This window comes from Capricornis sumatraensis, chromosome 8 (assembly GCF_032405125.1).
Source record: "Capricornis sumatraensis isolate serow.1 chromosome 8, serow.2, whole genome shotgun sequence".
NCBI lineage: Eukaryota > Metazoa > Chordata > Mammalia > Artiodactyla > Bovidae > Capricornis > Capricornis sumatraensis.
In genome coordinates this window covers 12,055,461-12,082,989 of record NC_091076.1, presented here as the reverse complement: position 1 = coordinate 12,082,989, position 27,529 = coordinate 12,055,461, and the positions used below count along the sequence as shown (strand labels likewise).

At 44.0% G+C, this 27,529-nt stretch overlaps 1 protein-coding gene and 1 pseudogene across 1 annotated transcript; both read right to left on the bottom strand.

The window, feature by feature from the left end:
* Positions 1-293: 293 nt before the first annotated feature.
* On the bottom strand, positions 294-10,852 carry LOC138083439 (pregnancy-associated glycoprotein 1-like; annotated as a pseudogene).
* Positions 10,853-17,661: 6,809 nt separating this feature from the next.
* LOC138082830 (pregnancy-associated glycoprotein 1-like) lies at positions 17,662-26,558 on the bottom strand. Its single transcript, XM_068976229.1, has 9 exons — positions 26,458-26,558; positions 25,250-25,400; positions 24,166-24,283; positions 23,948-24,066; positions 22,563-22,756; positions 21,528-21,644; positions 19,709-19,850; positions 19,523-19,621; positions 17,662-17,811 (listed from the first exon to the last, which is right to left on the bottom strand). Exons 1-9 carry the CDS (start codon positions 26,556-26,558, stop codon positions 17,662-17,664), a joined length of 1,191 nt encoding a protein of 396 aa, XP_068832330.1.
* Positions 26,559-27,529: the final 971 nt, after the last annotated feature.

Here is a 27,529-nt window from a genome sequence, read left to right as displayed (position 1 = left end):
CACGTTTGAGGCCTTTTAAAAATCATTTCTTGTTACATTGGTCTGTTGGTGGTGATGAAGTTTTATAGTTGTTGTACGTCTGAGAAAGTATTTTGTCTTGTTTTTGATATGTATTTTTCTTGGGTATAGAGTTCTGACTCAATTATATTTCTCAGCATTTTAAGATGTGGTGCCAGTGTCCTCTAACATTGTTTCACATGACTAATCTGCTGTCTTCCCCATTTTTTGTTCTACTGTGTCTGTTTTTCCTTCTGGTTACATTTCTTTGGTTGATTGTTTTAAACAATGAATTATCATGCACCTTTGAATGGTTGTCCTATTTCTTGTCCTTGAATTAACTGACCTTCTGTCTTAATGGGTGTAAAATTTTCATCGTATCTGGAAATTTTTCAGCCAGTAATTATGAAGTTCTTTTCTTTATTCTCCTTCTTTCACTTCCTGTAAGATTCCATTTACATATATTTTAGTATTTTTAAAGTTGTTTCAAATTTCTGTGATGCACAGTTATTTTTTCCCACAGTCTTTTCATTCCTATTTTCCATGTCTCTATTTAACATACTCAATATTCTTCAGCTTCATGAATATAAGGATTACTGATGTAGTAAGCATTTTAATGTCCTTCCCTGCTAATTAGGTAATGTATATTTTAGCTGTGTTTTTACTAATTGATTTTTTCTCTTATTATGGATATTTTCTTACTCCTTTGTACATCAGAAATGTTTTTTCTTTCTTTTTCAATTTATGTATTTTTGTTAACTAGAGGAAAATTACTTTACAATACTGTGATTGCCCTAAGACAACTATTTTCACAATTCATATGGAAATTTTAAATTGGGTTTTGGATATGGTAAATTTTATCCTTTGGATGCTGGATATTTTTAAATTTTTATAGATTATTCCTGGCACTGTTTGCAAACACTATTAATACCTTGGAAATAATTGTATTTTTGAAGGCTTCCTGTTCAATTTTTTTAGCTGATATGAGACTAGCCTTTAGACCAGGTTTACTATTCCCCACTAATAAGTCAATATTGTCTTCAAGGACATACTGATGTCTTGGGAATTATGAGTAATTTCCACTCTGGTGGGTGGGGACACCATTAGGCTTGGCTCAATTTGAAACTCAAGGATTGTTCCCTATAATCCTGACCAGTAGTATCAACTCTCTGCTGTAAACTGAAGGGGTATCGTCTGTACACGGCCACAGTTCTCTGTGTGTAGCTCTCTCCTGTGAACCCTAACGATCTAGAGTCTAAAATCTCTCTTCTTGAGGTGACCATTTGTCTCTGCCTAGATAGCCCTTCCATGTATGTGTTGGAAACTATTTCTAGAGTTGGGGCAATTGTAGAGTTCACCTTGCTTCCTCACCACCTCAGGAATCGATATTCTGCTGCCTGACGTTTGATGTAAAAAACTGTTCTTTCATTTATCTCTTCTTTCAAGCTGTTTGAGACAGGAGAATAAATGTGGCCTTTGCCCCTCTATGTCTACCAAAATGGAGATCCCCCTGCAATCAGAACTCACTAAATGCCTTGTGGATGCTAGGCTCTGTGCATGGGTGCAGACTTGACTAGGGATATGTTCTGGGGCCTTGGGGAGCCCTGATTTGCAGGAGAAGCATGACAATTACCACTAGCATTTGCTATGGGGTATGTTCAGTTCATTTCAGTCGCTCAGTCATGTCTGACTCTTTGCAACCCCATGGAGTGCAGCACACCAGGCTTCCGTGTCCTTCACCAACTCCTCGAGCTGGCTCTAACTCATGTCCATCGAGTCGGTGATGCCATCCAGCCTTCTCATCCTCCATCATCCTCTTCTCCTCCTGCCTTCAATCTTTCCCTGTAATAGGACCTTTTCTAATGAGTAATTTCTTCACATCAGTTGGCCAAAGTATTGGAGCTTCAGCTTCAGCATCGCTCCTTGCAATGAATATTCAAGATTGATTTCCTTTAGCATTGACTTGTTGGATCTCCTTGTAGTCTAAGGGACTCTCAAGAGTCTTGTCCAACAGCACAGTTCAAAACCATCAATTCTTCATTGGTCACCATTCTTTATGGTGCAACTGTCATATCTATACTTGACAACTGGAAAAAGCATAGCTTTCATTATACTGAACTTTTTTCTGCAAAGTAATATCTCTGCTTTTAAAAATGCTGCTAGGTTTTCATAGCTTTTCTTCAAACAAGCAAGCATGTTTTAGTTTCATGGGTGCAGTCATCATTTGCACTGATTTTGGAGCCCCCCAAAATAAAGTCTCTCTCTGTTTCCATTGCTTCCTGATCTATTTGCCATGAAGTGATGGGACAAAATGCCATGATCTTCATTTTCTGTTGTGGAGTTTAAGCCAAATATTTCACTCTCCTCTTTCACTTTCCTCAAGAGGCTTTTTAGATTCTCTTCACATTCTGTCATGAGGGTAGTATCTTCTGCATATCTGAAGTCATTGATAATTCTCCTAGCAACTGTGATTCCAGCTTGTGCTTCATCCAGTTGGGCATTTCACATAATGTGCTCAGCATATAATTTAAATAAGCAGGGTGACAATATACAACCTTGACATACTCCTTTCCTGATTTGGAAGCAGTCTGCTGTTCCATGTTCAGTTCTAACTGTTGCTTCTTGACCTGCATAGATTTCTCAGAAGGCAGATAAGATGGTCTGGTATTCCAATCTCTGTAAATTTTCCACAGTTGGTTGTGATCCACACAGTCAAAGGCTTTTGCATGGTCAATAAAGCAGAAGTAGGTATCTTTCTGGAATTCTCTTGCTTTTTCGAAAATCCAATGGATGATGGCAATTTGATCTCTGGTTCCTCTGTCTTTTCTAAATCTAGCTTGAACATATGGAATTTCACAGTTCATGTACTGCTGAAGACTTGCCTGGAGAAACTACTTTGGTAGCATGTGAAATGAGTGCAACTGTGTGGCAGATGAACATTCTTTGAAATCACCTTTCTTTGGGATTGCAATGAAACAACCTTTTCATTCCTGTGGCCACTGCTGAGTTTTCAAAATTTGCTAGCATATTGAGTGCAGTATCATCTTTTAAGATTTGAAATAGCTCAACTGCAATTCCATCACCGTGCAGACCACTTTAACATGCCATTTGCATAGAATCCATTGCAGTTTTGCCCAGAACCAAGCAAGCCTCCATATGGCTCAATGAGTTTGTGGTTTTAGAATTCCTGAAATTCCCTCTCTTTGTCAAAGCCTTCTTTGAGCCCATCAGTCTACTCTGACGTCCCGCTGGGAGCTGACATGAAGCCTCCACCCTGTGCTGGAGCTGAGCAGTCACTGTGTACCCTTTAATCACATTAGCATCCAACCTCCCCACAGAGGGGTCGGGTACCCCAACTCACAAAGGAGGCACCTAGCAAGAGCAAGGGAAAGATTCAGCCAAATACTAGGCTGACCATGTAATTTATTATCGAAACCAGGAAAACACTGAGAAGGGAAGGGAGACTGTTAACTTATGCTGGGAGAGCACACTGGGACTGTCCCCAGCTATTCTCCTTGTAATATGGGCTATTTCAGGGACTGCTAGTGCTGAATTTCATGTTCAGGAACCTACGAGTTCAGATTAAATTGAAGCTCTTTGAGGACTGAGGACCTTAGTGTTCCCCTCTCCCTGACTCCCACCATGCCACATTGTGTGGCCTCTCCACATTATTTCAGGAAGATCAGTGTCCCACACTGTCCTTTACTCTCAAGTGATTGGTTTTGTAAGAGGCACTGGCCCAGCCACAGGGCTCAGCAGCATCTGCAATGGTGTGACATGGCCTCCAGAGTGTGTGCTCCTCCCAGCAGCAGCCCAAGGGTTCCTGCAAGCTCCAGTTTGAGAACCAACTCTCAGTGTTGTCCCCTGACCTTGAGGATGTAGGACATGGCACTGGGTAGTTGATACCATTGATGGTGAAGATAATAGAGGGCAGGATATTGACCACAGAACATGAAACGTAGTGCTGTTAGAGAGGGAGAGAAGTTGGCCATGAGATCCTTGTTGTGTGTGGAGACTGGGAGTGATCCTGGGGCATGATCCTTCATCTTGGAACCCCGTGGAGTGGTGCTGATCAGCTTCTGGATGTTATTGACCAGTGTTCCTGGGCCTTCGATAAATGCTGCTCTGGTGTCAAAAACTGCCTAGCAGACACCAGAACAGGCAATAGCTTCTCTTTTCATGGAGATGCTGAGAGACAGTGGAAGAAAGCAGGCATCAAGGTCGCTCTGTGTCACCCCAGAGTTGTCCCCTTCCCGACTGTCTCCTAAACAGCCCTTCATCTCTCGCCCTCTTTTCCTTTGCTCTCGATACAGCACCTTTCTTGACATTCTCAAATGCAGTACTGGAATAAACTACGATATTTTGAACCTTGACACAAGCTGGCCTTCCTTCCTAAAAGACTTCAGTCTCTGACTAGCAAATTTCTTCTCATCTTCCAGATTCCAGCTTAATTGTATTGTTTCCAAGAAGTCTTTCCCCCGGTGTTTATCAGTCTCCTATCTTGGTCACTCTCTGTAGACCCTTCCTCATGTCTGCTGGTGCTATTGCTGCTAACTCACTTCAGTCATGTCCGATTCTTTGCGACCTCATAGAGGCAGACCACCAGGCTCCACTGAATCTGCGAATTTCCAAGCAAGAGTACTGGAGTGGGTTGCCATTGCCTTCTCCTCCTCATGTCTAGCATGTTCCAAAGTCACAATTCACTATGTGGGTGAGTCACTTCATGTACATCTGCCTTCTTAGATGTGAGGGCGTGTTTTATTCTCCTTGCCTTCCTAAAGTGCCTGGCACACAGTGGATGCCCAATGCTTGTCTGTTCACTGAGTGAATGAAGACTGAGAAAACAAAAACCTACGGAGAGCTGTACCTGGTGGGGAACAAATAACGGATCTCACACAGTGTGAAGACGGAGATTCGCAGGAGCAGCAGATTCTCATAGTAGGGGAGAGAGGGTCTCCTCTGGGAGAGGGTGTCTCCCAGCACTGCTCCTATAACCAGCTGAGACCCTGGCCAGGAAATACATGACTAGCCCACAGAAACTCCAAAGGACAGGTCAGCTTTTGTCTGAGAGTATCACACAGAATCCTATCAATTGCGCCTCTTGCCCTCAGGTCACTCCTGGATCCCACCTTCTTGATTCTCTATTATGGCCCCTGTCCCACTGTGTGCCCAAGAACCAGGGGTGTCTTTTTTATTATTTGCTTTCATGTCTTAAGACTGCAGCCATCCTCTCTCCCCTGCTGGGTAGCTGCTCCCTAAGAAAACCAGTTTCCCCCATTTTCTCAGGACTGTCCCCGTTTTTTAACTGACATTTATCTGTACTGAGCACTTCCTATGTCCTAGGTAGCCCTGGACAGTCTGTCATCTTATCATAAATCTGTTCAAGCTGGAGAAATTCTCCCTAATCCTCTGTTCACCACACTGTAGAGTCCTCTAACCATGCTCCCCAGCTCAAAAGGCAGTGGGTGCAGGCCTTTCCCATCTGCACAGACCTCTCTGGTCCCTTTTAGGACCCTGGTCAGAGCCCTGGTCAGAATACCTGGGGATTATGAACCCATGGTTGTTTGTGTATTTATGTGCTTGTGTGTTTGTTTCTTTATGTCTTTGCATGTGTCTCTGTGAGTGCTTGTGTGTCTCTGACTAGCCATGCATGTTTATATGTGTCTCTGTGTTTGTTTATATGTGTCTGCTTGTGTGTTTCCATGTGTCTGACTGTATCATTGTGGGTGGTGTATATGTCTGTGTGACTGTGTGTCTGAGAATGCATTTGTGTGTGTCTGCCTGTGTCCACAAACAGTAGTGGAAACATCACTTGGGCTGACCCTGAGAGGGAGAGGCTTACCAGTCCATGTGTACAATCCAGTCACCTGCTTGGATCAATGGTACCCAGTTGAGCTCTCCCTTGTAGTAGTGGTGGTCCACCCCACCAAACATCACCACACTGCCCTCCCACTTGTCTCTGTAGAGAGAAGTGAGGGGGAGATCCTTGGAGGACAGTAACAACAGCACTGTCTGAGAGCTGTGCTTGTCCACCCATCAAGGCCCTAATACAGTCCCCACGTACAGACGCAGAAATTGACTCTAGGAGTGATTGACATCAAGACTGAGCCCTATTAGAAGCTAATGAGTGGCACAGAGGAGGTTAGAAGCTGAAGCATTTGGCTGGGCTTCACCCACTATGTCTTCTGAAGACGCCCTGGACCTCCAGCAACCTGAGTGCTCAGACACCCTCAGAGGACAGGGTGCTGAAGCTTTTGGCTTTCCCCTTTTCCACGTTGTCATTTTTCAAGAAAATCAAGGCATAGGAGTTCTAAGGGTGTGGGTTCAGGTCACCCAGAGTTGGCTCCACTGACCTGAGACCTCTACTATCCAAAGGGCCCCACACTCAGAAGGGACCACACCTATACTCTCCCTGTCTTGAAATGCTTAATATTTCTTGAACAAGGCATCCCACACTTTTGTGTCCCACACTTTCATTTCTCACTGGGTCCTACAAATTGGGTAGCTGGAGTGATATGCTAATGTGGAAGGGAAGATATCCAACATCCTTCTCCTTCCTTCCTTATCAAATTCATAAGCAAATCCTAATGCTTTTCCTTCAACTTGTTTCCTGTTGCCTTCCATTAGCCTTCCTTCTCACTCACTCCCCTAGACCAAGTTACTGATCTTGAGCCCAAGAGTAAGGTTGTGTTCCAATAAAAGTTTATTTATAAAAGCCAGCGGTGAAGCCAGGTAGGGTCCTGGGTCCATAGTTATCCTGGGTTAGATTATCTCTTAGGATACTACTTTATCAAGTGTTCTATAATTTTTATGCAACTAAAAGCATCGTACAGCTAATTTGGAGAAAGGGATTGTCCATCTCAGATTTATTTGCTCAAGTAGAAGGCGAAAACAGGCTCAGAAATGGCACCTTGATTCTTCAGGTTGTCAAAGATGGGATGGCTCCAGTGAAGTATATGTTGGGGTAGTTCAAGCCCAAGATGCCATCAAAAGGTATACCCTCAAACCTGTATTCCGCCATGCTTAGACCGAACTGCTGGTCAGTATTTACAAGGTCCCCAATCTGTGGGAGAGAAGAGTGTTCCCACATACAGATACGTGAAATGGGGCTAGGACTGGGCTGGTGTGCATAGCTGTGAGAACCTCAAAGAAGAATTGAGGCTGGGCTGTGTCTTTGGTGGACCTCAGATGGATAGACCAAGCTGGGAGGGGAATTTGCGTTTCATTTGAGAGAGGCTGTGAAATTTATAACATCTGCCCCTCTGAATAACACCACCTGAGTGAGTCATATTGGCCTTGTGGCTTCTGTCTAGGTGGGGCAACCAAGAGTCAGGCCAGGACCCATTGGTGCCGCCTTGTGGACAAACTGAATGGAGAGCAATATAGCCTTCTCTTTGGCAGCACTGTGACCTAATGAAAAGAAAGGACTGCATTCTCTGTAAAGTACTGTGGATTCTGCATCTTCCAAGAAGACAGAAGCTGAAAACACAATCTTGCTTGCAGGGTTCTATGAAATTCCTGCCTGAGGAATTCACTTTTGGGGATATGTGTGTATTTATGTGAGTCTGTATGAGAGAGAAAGAGAGGGGACATGCTCAAGTATTTTAGGGAGGCAGGCCATAGGATTATTAGACTTTCAAGGGTTCTCTAGAGTGAGAACTCATTTATCAGGCCCCTTGACTTCTCAGGTCCCAGGTTTCCAACTCTGGATACCTGAAGCCATTGACCCCAGCGTCCCCAGATCGGTTTTATCCTGTCGCCAAACACCCCACAGCAACTTCAGTCCTGAAAAGCCAGCCTAACTCCACCTTTTGCCACATGTGTGCCCTCAGCAAGGCCCTTGCTGTCTGCACCTCAGTTTACTCATACGTCTCATGAGCTAATCAGAGTAACGGCTTTGTGGAGTTGTTGCAGAATTAAACCAGTTATTACCTGAAAGTGCCTGATATGGTCTGTGAATATAAAAGTGAGTGCTTTTATCCCTTATTCTCGCTCCCAGCAAAATGAACCTTGAATTGCTCATGGGCAGAGGAGCTGCAAGTCCACACCTCAAGCCACTCTCTGGGTTAGCTAATTTGTTTGCTCATGTTCCACCATGGGCACTGCCTCCCCAGAGACATGATCCTGTGGATAAGATGGCCAATATCTATGGGAGTTAGGCTAGGAAGGGTCCTGCCAGATAGTCCTGCATCTGTTTAGCAAGCAGTGGTCACTCCATAGCCAGTCCTGCCTCAGCATTTGTTACACTGTTACCCAAACTGAGTCATGAACAACAACTCCTTTCATTTTCCCAGATCCATAGGCAATGCTGAAGGTCTTACTGGTAATCTGGAAGGTGGGAGACTGAAGATGTCTGAACCTAACCTGTGTAGCTGCAGACACAAGAGATGAGTGTCATCAGGTGCCAAGGGTAGAAACAGGGCGGCAGGGCAAGCAGAGGATGGTCCGGATATGGGGTGTCTGGACTCACAACAGGCTGGGCTGGTGCAAAAGACAAAGGGCACCCACAAGTCAGATGAGCCCGTGTCAAAGACAACCTGGAATCCCCGAGGGGGTGTTCCAATGGTGATGTTACCCACATAGAGCATCTACAGGGAAAAAGAGGGAGTGGGTTAGTGCAGGACTGGCTACCCTCTATTCCCACAGAGATGCCTCCCTCTGGGGGTCACATATCTCTTGAGATCACTTTCTAACCACCATGCAGCTCACAGACTTTGGTCACAGAGGTAACTGCATTTGATATATTTTTCCTGTGCTACATTGTATGCACGATACTGACTGCATAGCCAGGCGTTGAAGTGGTACCTCCTTCATGGGAATCCCAGAGGCATAAGCACTGGGCCTCCAGGACTGCTGGGCACACAAGAAAGTCCTGGTGCCTTCATTTGAGAAGCTCTGTAGTCTCTTCAAACCCAGCCTTAGCACAGGCTTCTCCAGGAGGTCCTTTTGTTCAACCCCAGCCACTCCCTCTAAACTCAAGCCACATCCAATCAACACCACACAGGTGACCCTTTCATTTGACATGTATTTACTCTTTGCCTATTTCTCAGGCTGGCATGGGCACTCTTGAAGACATCTTGAAGACAAAAAAGCCCTTTTTCTAATCTAAAAACAGAAACAACAGTGATTCTTATGACCATACACATAATACAGGTTCAGTAACTTTTTACTGCTGTCGTTCTTACATCTGTGGAAACTGAATTCCTCTGCCTGGGGATTCATAATTGCTTTGCAGTTGGTTCTACCTTTTGATAAATGATGGTTCACCCTTCATCTGTAACTGAGGGGCTCACTTTTTTCAGAAGGAACAATCACCCTCAAACTAATGACACATCTTTGACACAGAAATGAATATTTACCTGCCACCTGGTAATTGCCAGGCCCAGTCACAAAGACCAACAGTTGAGGATGAGAGTGCCTTCTCCTCTGGGTGGGGTCCCTGTTTTCCAGTGTCTCTGCCCCCTGCAGGAACCCCAACCCCAACATCCCACCTGGCACCTCCAGATGAGCCCCAGTGCTAGGCTAGAGCAACAAGGGGCACTGTGGAGCACCATCTTCCCAAAATACTCACATCCTTGATGTTTCTCAGCAGGTGAATAGTTAAATTTGAGCCACGAAAAGAAATCTGGGACAGTCTGTAAGCATGCTCCTTCAGGAAATTGTTCAGCATGTTTTTTCCACTGAGGGTTTTTCTCATGGTCTTCACTCTCCTTAGAGGTATTCTTTCACCGAGCATTTGACAAAGGAACCAAAGAAGATGCTACAATTAGCTGTCAGTGTTAAGGTATAACTGTCATTGTAATTTTCCTGTGTATTTTCTAATCATTTTTATGAGGCACATTATCATCAGAATTTGTTGCATATACATTGACAAAGGCATAGATTTGAATACAGGTTCTGTTCTGCAGTCTTGTGTAAGCCATATGACCATGTGGTGTCTCAGTCTCTGGTTCGGTGAAATGGTGGAATGTAACAATACAAACCCTCCAATTAGAATATCTTGGGGATAAGTGAAGTGATGGATATAAGGTACTGATAAATAGGAAATCTTAACAATGACAGCCATTAGCATTGCTTTTGCCATCCCACTTATTGCTTCTCATAGAACCTCAAGGAAGGACGTAAAAGGGGAACTCTTATCCTCTTTTACAAGAGAGAAATTTGAAAAGCAAGAGGTTTCTGAGTTGACTGTGGTCACATTGCTTGTCAGACATAAAACAGTATATATGAAACAGTGAAACTTTCTCCACGTTGAAAGAGAAGAGAGAGTTGAAAGAAGAATCCAAGATATAGGGGAAAAGTCAGGGAAATTCAGAAGCTTGAGAAGGAAGGACCAGTCAAGTGAAAAACTAAAAGAAAACAACACAAAGAGAAATACACTCCCAGTGACTTCCAAAGAGATGGAGAGATAAATGACAGCAATACAGAGATGCAGACACAGGCATATACACACTGAAATAGACCGGGATAAAAGAGGACATGTTAAATAAAATGTAGTAAATGCTATTCCACAGGACCACGTTGACATCAGCATAGACTGTGCACTGAACTGTTGCAAGGAGTTGCATTTTCAACAGGTCATGACATGACTGGACCCCAAGATTTGTGCAACGCAAATCTACACCAAGACCTTGAGATCCACATTTCCTATAGCAAGTTACGTATCAATAAGTAAGAGTGGAGCTTTAATACTCTTAGGGAAATATTCAATTCCTTTCTAAACATGATGGGTGGAAGAATAATCAGATGAAAAGAAAAATCCGAGAAAGTAATATGATGAGACTTACAGTCCCCATAGTTACTTGACTATGCACTCTGAGAAGGCCACAAGCCCGAGGAGCACAAGCCACTTCATGCTTCTTTCCTGGATCAAGATACTCAGGGAAGTTTGGGTTCTTAGCATGTAGTGGTGATCAGGAGCCCCTAGTTATATATGTTCTGACATACCAGAGTTTTCCCCTTTAGGCGACTAAAAGATCTGGAAACACACACACACACACACACACACACACACACACACACACACACACACACAAAGCTCTCGATAAAATCTTTACCTTCATCAGTGTCTTTGGTGAGTGACATTTGAACCTTCTCAGAATACAGAGAATTGAACTGTAATCTCTTCCTTGAAGCTTGGCTGGAAAATCAAACTGATCTGCATGGACATCTAAGAAGACAGAGAATCTTGCCTACTTGGAGAAAAAACGGCTAAGAACATCATGAAAATCACTCATGGTTTCATGTCATCTTCCTGGCCACTTATTGAGCTAGGCATTGCCGCCTTCATGGGAGAGGAGATTGCTAGGAGGATAAATTTTCAAATGGCAAAGTGAAGACTTCAGGGAGAGGCCAGGGACATGCAACTGGCTTTAGGTAGTGGGTCTAATGGCAGACATCAGGGGCACCTATGATGCCAGGCTGTATCAAAGATTTAGGGTAGACCAGTATTTCCATTATATGGTTTCAGTATTGGAAGAAATGTCATATGCATCCACAAGATATTTTATATCATCCAAAAACTACAATGAAGAACTGTGTGCTAGGTTCTGGGTTAAAGGATTCAAAGTCAGTTGATCAAGACAAAAGTAGTCCTTATTTTAAGAGAGCTAGAAGTCTAGTTCTCACAAACTCATGGCCCCAGGAGGCAGGAGATATGATACTAGGACTAGGTGGCCATGTTGGAATCTGCCAGCACAGGCCTTACCACTGGGACCAGCCTTTCCTCTACTTCACCCATACTATAAAGCAGGCAAGTTGGCCATGTTTTTAAGAGAGTCAGTAGTTTGGATATTTATGTACAATCTACTGATTTTAATGTTAACCAATTTTTTTTTTTTCCAGGAAAAAAAAGAGGGAGCAAAATCTCCACAGTGATGTGCTGGAATCAGCTTTCAGTCTCTGCACTTTTTTCATTTCTGGCCTACAGTTGGGAGTGCAGTGGTGACAGAGAGGAATTTAATTCATGTTGGCAGATTTAAAAAGAGTCTAAATGCATACTAAACATGCTGACTCATTGGAAAAGACCCTGATATTAGGAAAGATTGAAGGCAAGAGGAGAAGCGGAAGACAGAGAATGAGATGGTTGGATAGTGTCACCAAATCGATGGACGTGAGCTTGAGAAGGCTCCAGAAGTTGATGATGGATAGGGAAGCTTGGTATACTGCAGTCTATGGCATTGAAAAGAGACGGACACAACTGAAGGACTGAAATGAACTGAATAAACTGAGAACAAAGACTAATAAATCTAATTGCATCAAGTTGTTGACTAACTACATATAACAACACATTACTTAAGTGGCTTTAAAATTCAGACTTATGAATCTACATTCAGAGTAGAATAACTTCTAAAGGAAAAACAAAAATCCTGTCCATCAAAAAACAAAACCAAAGAAAACCAAAAGAAAAAAAAAGGGGGGGGGGAAGAGATCTGACACTGTATTCAACAAATTCAGTTCAGTTCAGTTGCTCAGTCTTGATTAACTCTTTGTGAGCCCGTGAATGGCAGCACGCAAGGCCTCCTTGTCCATCACCAACTCCCAGAGCCCACACATACTCATGTTCATTGAGTTGGTGATGCCACCCAACCATCTCATCCTCTGTCATCCCCTTCTCCTCCTGCCCTCCATCTTTCCTAACATCAGGGTCTTTTCAAATGAGTCAGATCTTCACATCAGGTGGCCAAAATATAGGAGTTTCAGCTTCAACATCAGTCCTTCCAGTGAACATTCAGGACTGATTTCCTTTAGGATGGACTGGGTCGATCTCCTTGCAGTTCAAAAGCATCAATTCTTCGGGGTTCAGCTTTCTTTATAGTCCAACTCTCACATCTATACATGACCACTGGAAAAAACATAGTCTTGACTACATGGACCTTTGTTGACATAGTAATGTTTCTGCTTTTCAATATGCTGTCTATGTTGGTCATAACTTGCCTTCCAAGGAGTAAGTGTCTTTTAATTTCATGGCTGCAGTCACCATCTGCAGTGATTTTTGGAGCCCAAGAAAATAAAGTCAGCCACTGTTTCCGCTGTTTCTTTCCCCATCTATTTCCCACGAAGTGAGGGGACTAGATGCCATCATCTTCGTTTTCAGAATATTGAGCTTAAAGCCAACTTTTTCACTCTCCTCTTTTACTTTCATCAAGAGGCTTTTTATGTCCTCTTCCCTTTCTGCCATAAGGGTGGTATCATCTGCATATCTGAGGTTATTGATATTTCTCCCAGCAATCTTGATTCCAGCTTGTGTTTCTTCCAGCCCAGTGTTTCTCATGATGTACTCTACATATAAGTTAAATAAGCAGGGTGACAATACACAGTCTTGGTGTAATCTTTTTCCTATTTGGAACCAGTCTGTTGTTCCATGTCCAGTTCTAACTGTTGCTTCCTGATCTGCATACAGGTTTCTCAAGAGGCAGGTCAAGTGTTCTGGTATTCCCATCTCTTTCAGAATATTCCACAGTTTATTGTGATCCACACAGTCAAAGGCTTTGGCATAGTCAATAAAGCAGAAATAGATGTTTTTCTGGAACTCTCTTGCTTTTTCGATGATCCAGTGGATGTTGGCAATTTGATCTTTGGCTCCTCTGCCTTTTCTAAAACCAGCTTGAACATATGAAAGTTCACAATTCACTTACTGCTCAAGCCTGGCTTGGAGAATTTTGAGCATTACTAGCATGTGAGATGAGTGCAATTGTGCAGAAGTTTGAGCATTCTTTGGCATTAGCTTTCTTTGGGATTGGAATGAAAACTGACTTTTTCCAGCCCTGTGGTCACTGCTGAGCCTCCAAATTTGCTGGTATACTGAGTTCAGCACTTTCACAGCATCATCTTTTAGTATTTGAAATAGCTCAACTGGAATTTCATCACCTCCACTAGCTTTGTTTGTAGTGATGCTTTCTAAGGCCCACTTGACTTCACATTCCAGGATGTCTGGCTTTAGTTCAGTGATCACACCATTGTGTTTATCTGTGTTTATCTGGGCCGTGAAGATCTTTTTTGTACAGTTCTTCTGTGTATTCTTGCCACCTCTTCTTAATATCTTCTGCTTCTGTTAGGTCCATACCATTTCTTTCTTTTATCAAGCCCATCTTTGCATGAAATATTCCCCTGGTATCTCTGATTTTCTTGAAGAGATCTCTAGTCTTTCCCATTCTGTTGTTTTCCTCTATTATTTGCATAGATCACTGAGGAAGGCTTTCTTATCTCTCCCTGCTATTCTTTGGAACTCTACACTCAGATGCTTTTATCTTTCCTTTTCTCCTTTGCTTTTCACTTCTCTTCTTTTCACGGGTATTTGTAAGGTCTCCTCAGACAGCCATTTTGCTTTATTGCATTTCTTTTCCATGGGGATGATCTTGATCTCTGTCTCCTGTACAGTGTCACAGACCTCAGTCCATAGTTCATCAGGCACTCTGTCTATCAGATCTAGTCCCTTAAATTAAATAATTTAATTATTTCTCACTTACACTGCATACTCCTCAATTTTTTTTTTTTTTAATTCCATACCCACTGGGAGTGGTGGGTGGTAACCTGGTTCTATTGCTTAGGCAGAAGCAGGCAATATTCAGGCTTCAATTGAAGAAAGTAAGGAAAAGCACTAGACCATTAAGCTTTGACCTAAATCAAACCCCTTATGATTACACAGTGCAGATGAAAAATAGATTCAAGGGATTAGGTCTGGTAGCCTGAAGAACTATGGATGGAGATTTGTAACATAGTACAGGAAGTGGTGACCAAAACCATCCCCAAGAAAAACAAATGTGAGAAGGCAAAGTGGTTGCCTGAGAAGGCCTTGAAAACAGCTGAGAAAATAAGAAAAGTGAACAGCAAACAAGAAGGGGAAAGATCTACCCAATGAAATGCAGGCTTCCAGAGAATAGCAAGGAGAGATAATAAAGTCTTTGTAAGTGAAAAGTGCAAGAATTAGAGGAAAATAGTAAATAATAAATAATAAATTTTAATAATTTTAATAATAGATTGTAAATAGTATAGATCACTTAAGGAAAACTGGAGATACCATAGGAATACTTAAGGGAAAGATGGGCACAATAAAGGACAGAAAACTCAAAGACGTAACAGAAGCAGATGAGATTAAGAAGAGGTAAAAATGATGCACAGAAGAACTGCACAAAAATGGTCATAATGACTGGGATAGAGATGATGTTGGGGTCACTTATGTAAAGCCAGATATACTAGAGCATGAAGTCAAGTGAGCCTCAGGAAGCATCACTACAAACAAAGCTAGTGGAGGTGATGGAATTCCAGCTGAGCTGTTTAAAACATCGTAAAGAATGAGGCTATAACAGTGCTGTGTTCAATATGGCACCAAATTTGGAAAACTCAGCAAAGGCCACAGTGCTGGAAAAGGTCAGTTTTCATTCCAATCCCAAAGAAAGGCAATTCCAAAGAATGTTCAACCTATCATGCAGTTGTGCTCATCTCACTTACTACCAAGGTAATGCTCAAAATCCTGCAAGCTAAGCTTTGCACTACATGAACTGAGAACTTCCAGATATACACACTGGTTCAAGGAACTAGAGATCAAATTGCCAACATCCATTGGACCATAGAAAAAGCAAGGGGATTCCAGAAAATCATCTGGATCTGTTTCACTGACTATGATAAAGCATTTCACAGTGTTGACCACAACAAACTGAGGAAAATTCCTAAGAGAATGGGAGTAGCAGATCACCTTACCTGTCTCCTGAAAGTCTGTATGGAGGTCAAAAACTGGCAGTTAGAATCAGACACGGAACAACTAAAAGATTAAAATTGGGAAAGGAGCATGACAAGGTATACATTGTTACTCTGGTTATTGAACTTGTATTTAGGAAAGATCATTTGTTATGCTGGACTGTATAAATCCCAAGATGGAATCAAGATTGCTGGGAGAAATATCAACATCCACAGATACGAAGATGACACCACCCTAACTGCAGAAAGCAAAGAACTAAAGACCAAATGATAAGGAAAGGAGATGAAAAACGCTGGCTTAAAACTCAACATCCAAAAAACTATTCACAAAAAGATACTCAACATTCACGGCATCCAGTCCCAACACTTCATGGCATATAGATGATGGAAAAGTGGAAACGCTGGCAACCCCATGGACTGCAGCCTACCAGGCTCCTCCATCCATGGGATTTTCTATGCAAGAGTACTGGAGTGGCTTGCCATTGCCTTCTCCAATGAAAAACCTGTACAATGTATTAAAAAGCAGATTATCAGTTTGCTACAGAGGTCTGTAGTGTCAAAGCTATGATTTTTCCAGTAATCATGTACAGATGTGAGATCTGGACCATACAAAAGGGTGAAAGCCAAAGAATTGAGCTTGAACTGTGGTGCTTGAGAAGATTCTTGAGAGTCCCTTATACAATAAGGAGATCAAACCAGTCAATCTGAAAGGAAATCAACCTATGACCCCTGCTGTCTTAGCTGAGGCATCTACTGAGGGACTCCAGGAGGAAAGAATGGATGCTTCCACTGCAAAGGTGCCTAACCATGGGAGCTCCAAGCAAATAGTTTGTAGCTCCACCCCTGGAGGAAGCCCAGAAAGGCTGAAGGCTCTGTGTAGCCTGGGTCCCCCGATACATGCGTTGCATACTCCCCAGCAGCATTGGAGGCAAAGGAAGGGGCATTCTTGGCCCTGGAGGAGGAGGATGCCTCAGGGATCCACTGGGGCCACCACTTACCAAGTAGGCCAGGAAAGTCAGGAGCAGGCATACGTGGCAGAGAGCTGGTTACTGGGGTGTGGGAACGAGAGGGAACCAGCTCTGCATGAAGTACCTCACCCAAAAAGCCCAGGAGGAGAAGTCCAGCGATAAGATCATCTGAGAAGGGACGAACAGAGTCTATTTTATTACCCCTTATAGTTTCTCTGAATGAGGAGATAGTGAAGTTGCTGGGTCATCACAAACTCTTCCATGGCCTAGACCATCCTCTAGTCGCTATCCTTGGGGCTGCCTCTCCCCAGCTTCAGTCATATAGTTCTGGAGGAAATTGACAATCATGTGTGCTGCTGAGTCAGGGCCAGTGACCATGTAAAGCCAATCACAGGACCCCATGGCCCTGCCAGGTTGGCTGATCTAGGGCTGTACAGGTGAACTGGGGTGAATCATTCAGGGAACACCCTTGAACTCTAATGGCTCCAAGCTTCTTTCCTTACTGGGAGATGCCTTCAGGATATATAATCCTAGGGCAGGTAGCTTGGACTCCCTCACTAGGTGTAGAAGCCTTAAGGAAGAAAGTTGTCAGTCTATGACCATCAAAGAAGAGGGAAGGGAAAGATCAAGGGAGAGAAAGAGAGAACTGATGACTTCTGATTTCTTGGGTCCAGTCACTGAGATCTCTGTATTTGCTCTGAGTCTTGTGTCCTGGATTCCCAGAATCATTTCAATGAGTCTCCCTTTTCCTTGAAGCCAGTTGGAGTACGGCTCCTCTCAATTTTGATTCAGATTTGGTTCTAGATCCTTCACTCCCAGACACAAACAGAGGCAACCATTTGTTCCAGCACCATTAAGAGTGAAATACTTTATTCTTTACTGAGAATGGGGTATGCAGGCCACCAAACACAGTTCACCAGCATCCTGGGCAGCAGTGCCCAAAGTGTGAGTGAGTGTGTATTAGAAGTAGCCCTACTGATTCCTGAACTACCCCAAGCATTTACACTGCCCTTGCCAGGCCAATCCTGTCATTTGCTCGATCAAAGACTGAGAAATACAGCCTCAGGAAGACGTTACCCAGGATCCAGGTCTCTGTAGATGGACTCACAGTGATCTCTTCAAAGACTGTATAGCAGTGGCCTCTAGAATCCTGGAGGAGTCAGAGACACACACCAGTCAGCATGAGCCCTTACCAGTGACTCCCCCTCCGCCCCCAATATCCAGACCCAGCACAATTTTTTGTCTTATTTCCCTCTTTTGGTAAGTATCAAGGGCTTTTCTCAGCAGCAGGGGATATGAGAGTTCATCCAAAACCAAAGAGGACCAAGACATGAGGTTGCCATGAGGAAGGGTGTGGGGGAGGGGAGGACTAGGAGTGGGGAAACGGGAATGAAAAACAACAAAGTCCTACTGTAGAGCGTAAGGAACTATATTCAATATAAAGTGATAAATCACATGAAAAAGGATAAGAAAATATATATTTTATATGTATAACTGAGTCACATTGCTGTGTAGCAGAACTTAATGCAGAAATGAAGATTAGCTACACTTCAATATCATTATTTCAAAAAGAACAAGTATGTCCATAGCTCTCCTCACTCCCTGTTTCTTTCCTTCTGACTCCTGCTCCTTGTTTTTTCTGCAGAGAATACTGGTTCTCCTCCAGCAACCCCACAATCCATACTTTATTAAAAAACTTTATTTTGTATTCGAGTATAGCTGATTAACAATGATTTGAATTTTAGGTGGACAGTAAAGAAACTCAATCGTATGTATCCAAGTATCCTGGTCCCAAAGACACCCCTTCCATCCAGGCTGTCATATAACTAAGCAGAGTTCCCTGTGATGCACAGTAACTCATTGTTGGTTATCCATATTAAACAGAGCAGTGCCCACAACACTTTCTTGAAGACTTAACTCAGGAAAGCTGTTAAGCCTCCTTCAGCCCAGTCACCCTCTTTGGCCACTCCAGGCTTGGTTGGGTAATGTACTCTGGTTCCCCATCCCCACTGCTCAGTCTGTAGCCCTCATCACCCCTAGTAAGTCCCCAGTGCCCCAGTGCAGACCACCTTGACATGACATTTGCATGGAAACCATTGAAATTTTGCCTAGAACCAAGCAACTCTCCATAAGACTCAATGAGTTTGTGGTTTTAGAATTCCTGAAATTCCCTCTTTTCCTCAGAGCCTTCTTTGAGCCCATCAGCCTGCTCTGAACTCCCGCTGGGATCTGACATGAAGCCTCCACCCACTGCCAGGGCTGAGCAGTCACTGTGCACCCTTTATTCATATTAGCAACCCTTTATTCATATTAGCATCCAACCTCCCCACAGAGGGGTCGGGTACCCCAACTCACAAAGGAGGCACCTGGCTGGAGCAAGGGAAAGATGCAGCTGAGAACTAGGCTGACCATGTAATTTATCATCCAAACCAGGAAAACTGTAAGAAAGGAAGGGAGACTGCTAACTTATGCTGGGACATCACACTGGGACTGTCTCCACCATTCTCCTTGTCACATGGCCTATTCAGGGACTGCTAGTGCTGAATTCCATGTTCATGCACCTATGGGTTCAGATTGAATTGAAGTTCTTTCAGCACTGAGAACCTTAGTGTTGCCTTCTCCCTGACTCCCACCATGCCATATGGTATGCCTCTCCACATTTCTTTCAGGAAGATCACTGTTCCACACTGCCCTTTACTCTCAAGTGATTGGTTTTGTGCAGGGCATTGGCCCAGCCACAGGGCTCAGCAGAGTCTGCAATGGTGTGACATGGCCTCCAGAGGGCGCCCTCCTCTCAGCAGCAGCCCAAGGGTTCCTGCAAGCTCCAGTTTGAGAACCAACCCTCAGTATTGTCCCCTCACCTTGAGGATGTAGGCTCGAGCTGGCACTCGGTAGTTGACACCATTGATAGTGAAGATAATAGGGGGCAGGGTACTGACCGCAGAACATGAAACGTAGTGCTGTTAGAGAGAGAAGGTGAGAGGTTGGCCATGGTGATCCTTGTTATGTGTGGAGACTGGGAGTGACCCTGGGGCATGACCCTTCACCTTGGAACCCTGTGGCCTGGCGCTGATGAGCTCATGTATGTTATCGACCAGTATTCCTGGGCCTTTGATCATTGATACCCCGGTGTCAACAACGGCCTCACAGCCACCAGAACAAGCAATAACCTTTCTTCTCATGGAGATGCTGAGAGACAAAAGAAGAAAGCGGGCATCAAGGTCACTCTGAGTGTCCCCAGAGTTGTCCCCTTCCCAACTATCTCCTAAACAGCCCTTTGTCTCTAGGCCTCTTTTCCTTTGCTCTCGACGCAGCACCTTTCTTGACATCCTCGAATGCAGTACTTGAATACACCAGGATCTTTTGTACCTTGACAGAAGCTGGTCTTCCTTCCTAGAAGACCCCATTCCCCTTTGACTAGCAAATTTCTTTTCATCTTCCAGATTCCAGCTTTACTGTATTGTTTTGGGGAAGTCTTTCCCCTGGTGGTTATCAGTCTCCTGTCTTGGTCCCTCTCTGTAGACCCTTCCTCATGTCTCCTGCTGCTACTGCTGCTAACTCACTTCAGTCGTGTCCAGCTCTGTGCGACCTCATAGAGGGCAGCCCACAAGGCTCCGACATCCCTGGGATTTTCCATGCAAGAGAACTGGAGTGAGTTGCCATTGCCTTCTCCTCCTCATGTCTAGCATGTTCCAAAGTCACAATTCACTATGTGGGTGAGTCACTTCATGTACATCTGCCTTCTTAGATGTGAGGGCGAGTTTTATTCTCCTTGCCTCCCTAAAGTGCCTGGCACACAGTGGATGCCCAATGCTTGTCTGTTCAATGAATGAATGAAAACTTAGAAAACAATAAGAAACCTCCAGAGAGCTGTATCTGATGAGGAACAAATAATGGGTCACACACAGAGTAAAGATGGAGATTCGCAGGGGCAGCAGATTCTCATACTAGGGGAAGAGAGGGGCTCCTCTGGGAGAGGGTGTCTCTCAGCACTGCTTCTATAACCAGCTCACATCCTGAGACCCTGGCCAGGAAATACATGACTAGCCCACAGAAACTCCAAAGGACAGGTCAGCTTTTGTCTGAGGGTATGACACAGAATCGTATCAATTATGCCTCTTGTCTTCAGGTCACTGCTGTGTCCCACCTTCTTGATTCTCTGTAATAGCCCCTGTCCCACTGTGCGCCCAAGAACTTGGTGTGTCTTTTTTTTAGTTGCTTTCATGTCTTGAGACTGAAGCCAACCTCTGCACTGCTGGGTAGCTGCTCCCTAATAAGAGCAGTTTTCCTCATTTTCTCAGGACTGTCTCTGTTTTTAAAATGACATTTATCTGTACTAAGAACTTCCTATATCCTAGGTAGCCCTGGACAGTCGGTCATCTTATCATAACTCTGTTCAGGCTGGAGAAATTCTCCCTGATCCTCTGTTCAGCACACTGTAGAATCCTCTAACCATGCTCCCCAACTCAAAGCGCAGTGGGTGCAGCATTCTCCCAGCTACAAAGAACTCTCTGGTGCCTTTCAGGACACTGGTCAGAGCCATGCTCAGAAGGCCTGGGGATTAAGAACCCATGGGTTGTTTGTGTATCTATGTGCTTGTGTGTTTGTTTTTATCTGTGTTTATATGTGTCTCTGTGTGTGCTTGTGTGTCTCTGACTAGCTATGCATGTTTTTATGTGTTGCTGTGTATGTTTATATGTATCTGCTTGTGTGTTTCCATGTGTCTGTGTGTCTGACTGTATCATTGTGGGTGGTGTACATGTCTGTGTGACTGTGTGTCTGAGAATGCACTTGTGTGTGTCTGCCTGTGTCCATGTACATTAGCGGGAGCATCATTTGGACTGACCCTCAGAGGGAGAGGCTTACCGGTCCATGTGTACAATCCAGTCACCCGCTTGGATTAATGGTACCCAGTTGAGCTCTCCCTTGTAGTAGCGGTGGTCCACCCCACCAAACATCACCATACTGTACTCTTTTTTGTCTCTGTAGAGAGAAGTGATGGGGGGATCCTTAGAGGACAGTAACAACAACACTTTCTGAGAGCTATGCTTGTCGACCCATCAAGGCCCTAATAAGGTCCCCATGTGCAGATGCAGAAATCGAGTCTAGGAGAGATTGAGATCTAGGCTGAGGTCTGTTACTGGCTAATGAGTGGCACAGAGGAGGTTAGATGCTGAATCATTGGCAGGGCTCCACCCACTATGTCTTCTGAAGACGCCCTGGACCTCCAGCGACCTGAGTGCTCAGACACCCTCGGAGGACAGTGTGCTGAAGTATTTTGGCTTTCCCCTTGTCCACGTTGTCATTTTTCAGGAAAATCAAGGCCTGGGAGTTCTCAGGGTGTGGGTTCAAGTCACCCAGATTGGTTTCAATGGCATGTGACCTCTAATGTCAAAAGGGCCCCAAAGTCAAAAGGGACACCACTTCTGCTCTCCCTTTCATGAAATTCCTGATATTTCTTGAACAACAGGTCCCACACTTTTGTGTCCCACACTTTCGTTTCTCACTGGGTCCTACAAATTGGGTAGCTGGTCCTGGGCTCCCAGTGAAATGCTAGTGAGGAAGAAAAGATATCCACCATCCTTCTCCTTCCTTCCTGATCAAATTCATAAGCAAATCTTAATACCTTTTCCTTCAACTTGTTTCCTGTTGCCTTCCATTAGCCTTCCTCCTCACTCACCCCCCTAGACCAAGTTACTGGTCTTGAGCCCAGGAGTAGGCTTCCAATAAACTTTTATTTCTAAAAACCAGGGGTGAAGCCAGGTAGGGTCCTGGGTCCATAGTTATCCTGGGTTAGATTATCTCTCAGATACTTCTTATTCACGTGTTGTATAAATTTTTGTGCAACTGAAAGCATCTTACAGATAATTTGGAGAAAGAGATTGTCCATCTCAGACTTACTTGCTCAAGTAGAAGGCAAAAACAAGCTCAGAAATGGCACCTTCATTCTTCAGTTTGTCAAAGATAGGGATGGCTCCAGAGAAGGATACGTTGGGGTAGTTTAAGCCCAAGACGCCATCAAATGTTACATCCTCAAGCCCGTATTCCGCCATGCTTAGACCAAACGGCTGGTCAGTGCTTACAAGGTCCCCAATCTGTGGGAAAGAAGAGTGTTCCCACATACAGACACATGAAGTGGGGCTAGGACTGGGCTGGGAGGCATTGCTATTAGATCCTCAGAGAAGAATTGAGGCCGGGATCTGTCTTTAGTGGCCGACAGTTAGATAAAACCAGGAGGGGAATTTGGGTTCCATTTGAGAGAGGCTGTGAATTTTATAACATCTGCCCCTCTGAAAAATACCAACTGAGTGAGTCAAATTGGCCTTGTGGCTTCTCTACAGGTAGAGCTACAGGGATCAGGCCAGGTCCCATTGGTGCCACCTTATGGACAAAACAATCGAGAGCAAGATAGCCTTCTCTTTGGCATCACTGTGACCTAATGACAAGAATGGATGCATTCTCTGTAATGTACTGTGGATTCTGCATCTGTCCAGGAAGACAAAAGCCAAAAACACAATCTTGCTTGCAGGGTTCTATGAAATTACTGCCTGGGGAAATCACTTTTGGGGATATGTGTATATTTCTGTGAGTGTGTATGAGAGAGAAAGGGAGAGAGGGAAACTATGCAAGGATTTTAGGGAAAGTAGGCCATAGGTTTATTAGACTCTCAAGGGTCCTCTAGAGTGAGAAGTCATTCATCAGGCCCCTTGACTTCTCAGGACCCCAGTTCCCACTCTGGATACCTGAAGCCCTTGACTGCCCCCAGGGTCAGCAGATGGGTTTTATCCTGTCCCCAAACACCCCACAGCAACTTCAGTCCTGAAAAGCTAGCCTAACTCCACCTTTTATCACATGTGTGCCCTCAGCAAGGCCCTTGCTGTCTGCACCTCAGTTTCCTCATATGTCTCATGAGCTAATCAGAGTAACTGCTGTGTGGGGATGTTGCAGAATTAAACCAGTTATCACCTGAAAGTGCCTGGAACAGTCTGTGAATATAAAAGTGGTGCTTTTTTCCCCTCTTCTTGCTCCCAGCAAAATGAACCTTGAACTACTCATGGGCAGAGGAGCTACAAGTCCACACCTCAAACCACTCTGTGCATTAGCTAATCTGCTTGCTCATGTGTCACCACGGACACTGCCTCCCCAGAGACATGCTCCTTTGGATACGATGGCCAATATTTATGGGAGTTAGGCTAGGAAGGGTCCCAGCAGGTGGTCCTGCCTCTGTTGTGCCAGCAGTGGTCAGTCCATAGCCACTCTTGATTCAGCATATGTTACACTGTTACCCGAACTGTGTCATAAGCAACAACTCCTTTCATGCTTCCAGATTCATAGGCGACGCTGAAGGTCTTATTGGTAATCCGGAAGGTGGAAGACCGAAGATGTCTGAACCTACCATGTTTAGCTGGAGACACAAGAGATGAGTGTCATCAGGTGCCAAGGGTGGAAAACAGGGTGGCAGGGAAAGTGAAGGATGGTCCGGGTATGGGGTGTCTGTACTCACAACAGGGTGGAATGGCACAAATGTCAGAGGGCACCCACAAGTCAGATGAGCCTGTGTCAAAGATAACCTGGAATTCCTGAGGGGGTGTTCCAATGGTGATGCTACCCATGTAGACCACCTATAGGGAGAAGGATGGAGTGGGTTAGTGCAGAACTGTCTACCCTCTATTCCCACAGAGATACCTCCCTCGGGGTGTCACATATCTCTTGAGATCACTTTCTAACCACCATGCAGCTAACAGACTTTGGTCACAGAGGTATCTGCATTTGATATATTTTTCCTGTGCTACATTGTGTGCAGGATACTGACTCTATAACCAGGCGTTGAAGTGGTACCTCCTTCATGGGAACCCCAGAAGCATAACCACTGTGCCTCCAGGACTGCTGGGCACACAAGGAAGTCCTGGTGCCTTCATTTGAGAAGCTCTGTAGTCTCTTCAATCCCAGCCTTAGCACCCCCTTCTCCAGGAGGTCCTTCTTGTTCAAACCCAGCCATTCCCTCCAAACTCAGACCACATCCAATTAATACCACATGGTGACCCTTTCATTTGACATGTATTTACTCTTTGTCTATTTCTCAGGCTTGCATGGGCATTCTTGAAGACAAAATAAGCCCTTTGTCTAATCTGAAATCAGTAACCACAGTGATTCTTATGACCATACACATAATACAGGTTCAGTAACTTTTTACTGCTGTCTTTCTTGCATCTCTGAAAATTGAATTCCTCTACCTGGGGATTCACAATTGCTTTGCAGTTGGTTCTACCTTTTGATCAGTGATGGTTCACCCTTCATCTGTAACTGAGGGGCTCACTTAGTTCAGAAGGAACAATCGCCTTCAAATTAATGACACATCTTTGACACAGAAATGGATATTTACCTGCCACCTGGTAATTGCCAGGCCCAGTCACAAAGACAAACAGTTGAGGATGAGAGTGCCTTCTCCTCTGGGTGGGGTCCCTGTTTTCCAGTGTCTCGGCCTGCTGCAGGAACCCCAACCCCAACCTAGCACCTCCAGATGAGCCCCAGTGCTAGACTAGAGCACCAGGGGGCGCTGCGGAGCACCATCCTCCCCAAATACTCACATCCTTGATGTTTCTCAGCGGGTGAATAGTTAGATTTGAGCCACGAAAAGATATCTGGGACAGTCTGTAAGCATGCTCCTTCAGGAAATTGTTCAGCATGTTTTTTCCACTGAGGGTTTTTCTCATGGTCTTCACTCTCCTGAGAGGTATTCTTTCACCGAGCATTTGACAAAGAAAACAAAGATGCTACAATTAGCTGTCAGTGTTAAGGTATAACTGTCATTGTAATTTTCCTGTGTATTTTCTAATCATTTTTATTAGGCATATTATTATCAGAATTTTATGCATATACCATGGTAAAGATGTAGATTTGAATACAGGATCTGTTCTGAAATCTTGGGTAAGCTATATGACCATTTTGTTTCTCAGTCTCCCCTTTGGTAAAATAGTGGAATGTAACAATACAAACCCTCCAAATAGAATATCTTGGGAATAAGTGAAGTGATGGATATAAGGTACCTGATAAATAGGAAGTATCAACAATGACAGCCATTAGCATTGCTGTTGTCATCCCACTCATCCCTTCTCATAGAACCTCAAGGAATGAGGTAGAAAGCGGACTATTTTCCTCTTTTACAAGGGAGTAATTTGAAAAGCAAGAGGTTTCTGAGTTGGCTGTGGTCACACTGCTTATGAGATATAAAACAGTGTAACTTTCTCCAAGTTGAAAGAGAAGAGAGAGTTGAAAGAAGAGTCCAAGATATAGGGAATGAGTAAGGGAAATTCAAAGGCTTGAGAAGGAAGTAAGAGTCAAATGAACAATTAAAAGGAAACAACACAAAGAGAAATACACTCCCAGTGACTTCCAAATTTATGTAGAAATAAATGACAGTGACACAGAGATGCAGACATAGGCATATACACACTGAAGTAGACAAGGAAAAAAGAGGACATGTTGAATAAAATGTAAAAAGTACGATTCCACAGGACCAAATCGACATCTGCATAGACTGTGCACTGAACAGTTGCAAGGAGTGGCATTTTCAATAGGTCATGACATGACTGGACCCCAAGATTTGTGCAACCCAACCAAGACATTGGGATCCACAGTTCCTATAGCAAGTTATGTATCAATAAGTAAGAGTGGAGCTTTAATACTCTTAGGGAAATATTCCATTCCCTTCTAAACCTGATAGCTGGAAGAATAATCAGATGAAAAGAAAAATCCGAGAGAGGAATATGATGTGGCTTACAGTCCCCATACTTACTTGACTATGCACTCTGAGAAGGCCACCAGCCCGAGGAGCACAAGCCACTTCATGCTTCTTTCCTCGCTCCAAGTACTCAAGGAAGTTTGTGTTCTTAGCATGTAGTGGTGACCAGGAGCCCCTAATTATATATGCTCTGACCTACCCGAGTTTTCCCCTTTAGGCCACTAAAAGATCTGAAGAAAACATAAAGCTCTCGATAAAATCTTTGCCTTCATCAGTGTCTTTGGTGAGTGACATTTGAAGCTTCTCAGAATACAGAGAACTGAACTGTAATCTCTTCCTTGAAGCTTGGCTGGAAAATCAAACTGATCTGCATGGACAGAAGACAGGGAACCTTGCCTACATGGAGAAAAAACTACTAAGAACATCATGCAAATGAATATTAGGGGCTGTTCTTGACATTCATGGATTCATGTCATCTTCCTAGCCACTTCATGAGATATGCATTGCTGTCTTCATTGGAGAGGAGATTGTTAGGAGGATAAGCGGTCAAATGGCAAAGTGAAGACAGCCCAGGGCCATAAAACTGGCTTTAGGTAGTGGGTCTAATGGCAGCCATTAGGGGCACCTCTGGTGCCAGGCTGCATCAAAGATTTAGGGATGAATGTTACTTCAATTGTATGGTGTCAGTATTGGAAGATATGTTGTATGCATCCACAAGATTTTTATATCTTCCAACAACTGTACAAGGAAGAACTGTGTGCTAGGTTCTGGGTTAAAGGCTTCAGAGTCAAAGTTGATCAAGACAAAAGTAGGCTTTATCTTAAGAGAGCTAGAAGTCTAGTTCTCACAAACTCATGGCCCCAGGAGGCAGGAGATATGATACTAAGACTAGGTATCTGGGCAGCACAGGCCTTACCACTGGGAGCAGCCTTTTCTCCACTTCACCCATGCTGGAAAGCAGGCCAGTTGGCCATGTTTTCTGCATATCTGAGGCTATGGATATTTCTCCTGGCAATCTTGATTCCAACCCGTGTTTCCAGCGTTTTCATGATGTACTCTGCATATAAGTTTAATAAGGAGGGTGACAATATACAGCCTTGACGTATTCCTTTCCTATTTGAAACCA

Bases quoted from the DNA above. Each gene is read 5' to 3' on its own strand.
- LOC138082830 (XM_068976229.1), bottom strand. From the start codon at position 26,558: ATGCTAAGAACACAAACTTCCTTGAGTACTTGGAGCGAGGAAAGAAGC. The intron at 25,401-26,457 runs GTAAGTATGGGG...GCTCGGTGAAAG, and splicing joins TTCTCAGAGTGCATAGTCAA to AATACCTCTCAGGAGAGTGA. The intron at 24,067-24,165 runs GTGAGTACAGAC...TTGTGTCTCCAG, and splicing joins TTGTGCCATTCCACCCTGTT to CTAAACATGGTAGGTTCAGA.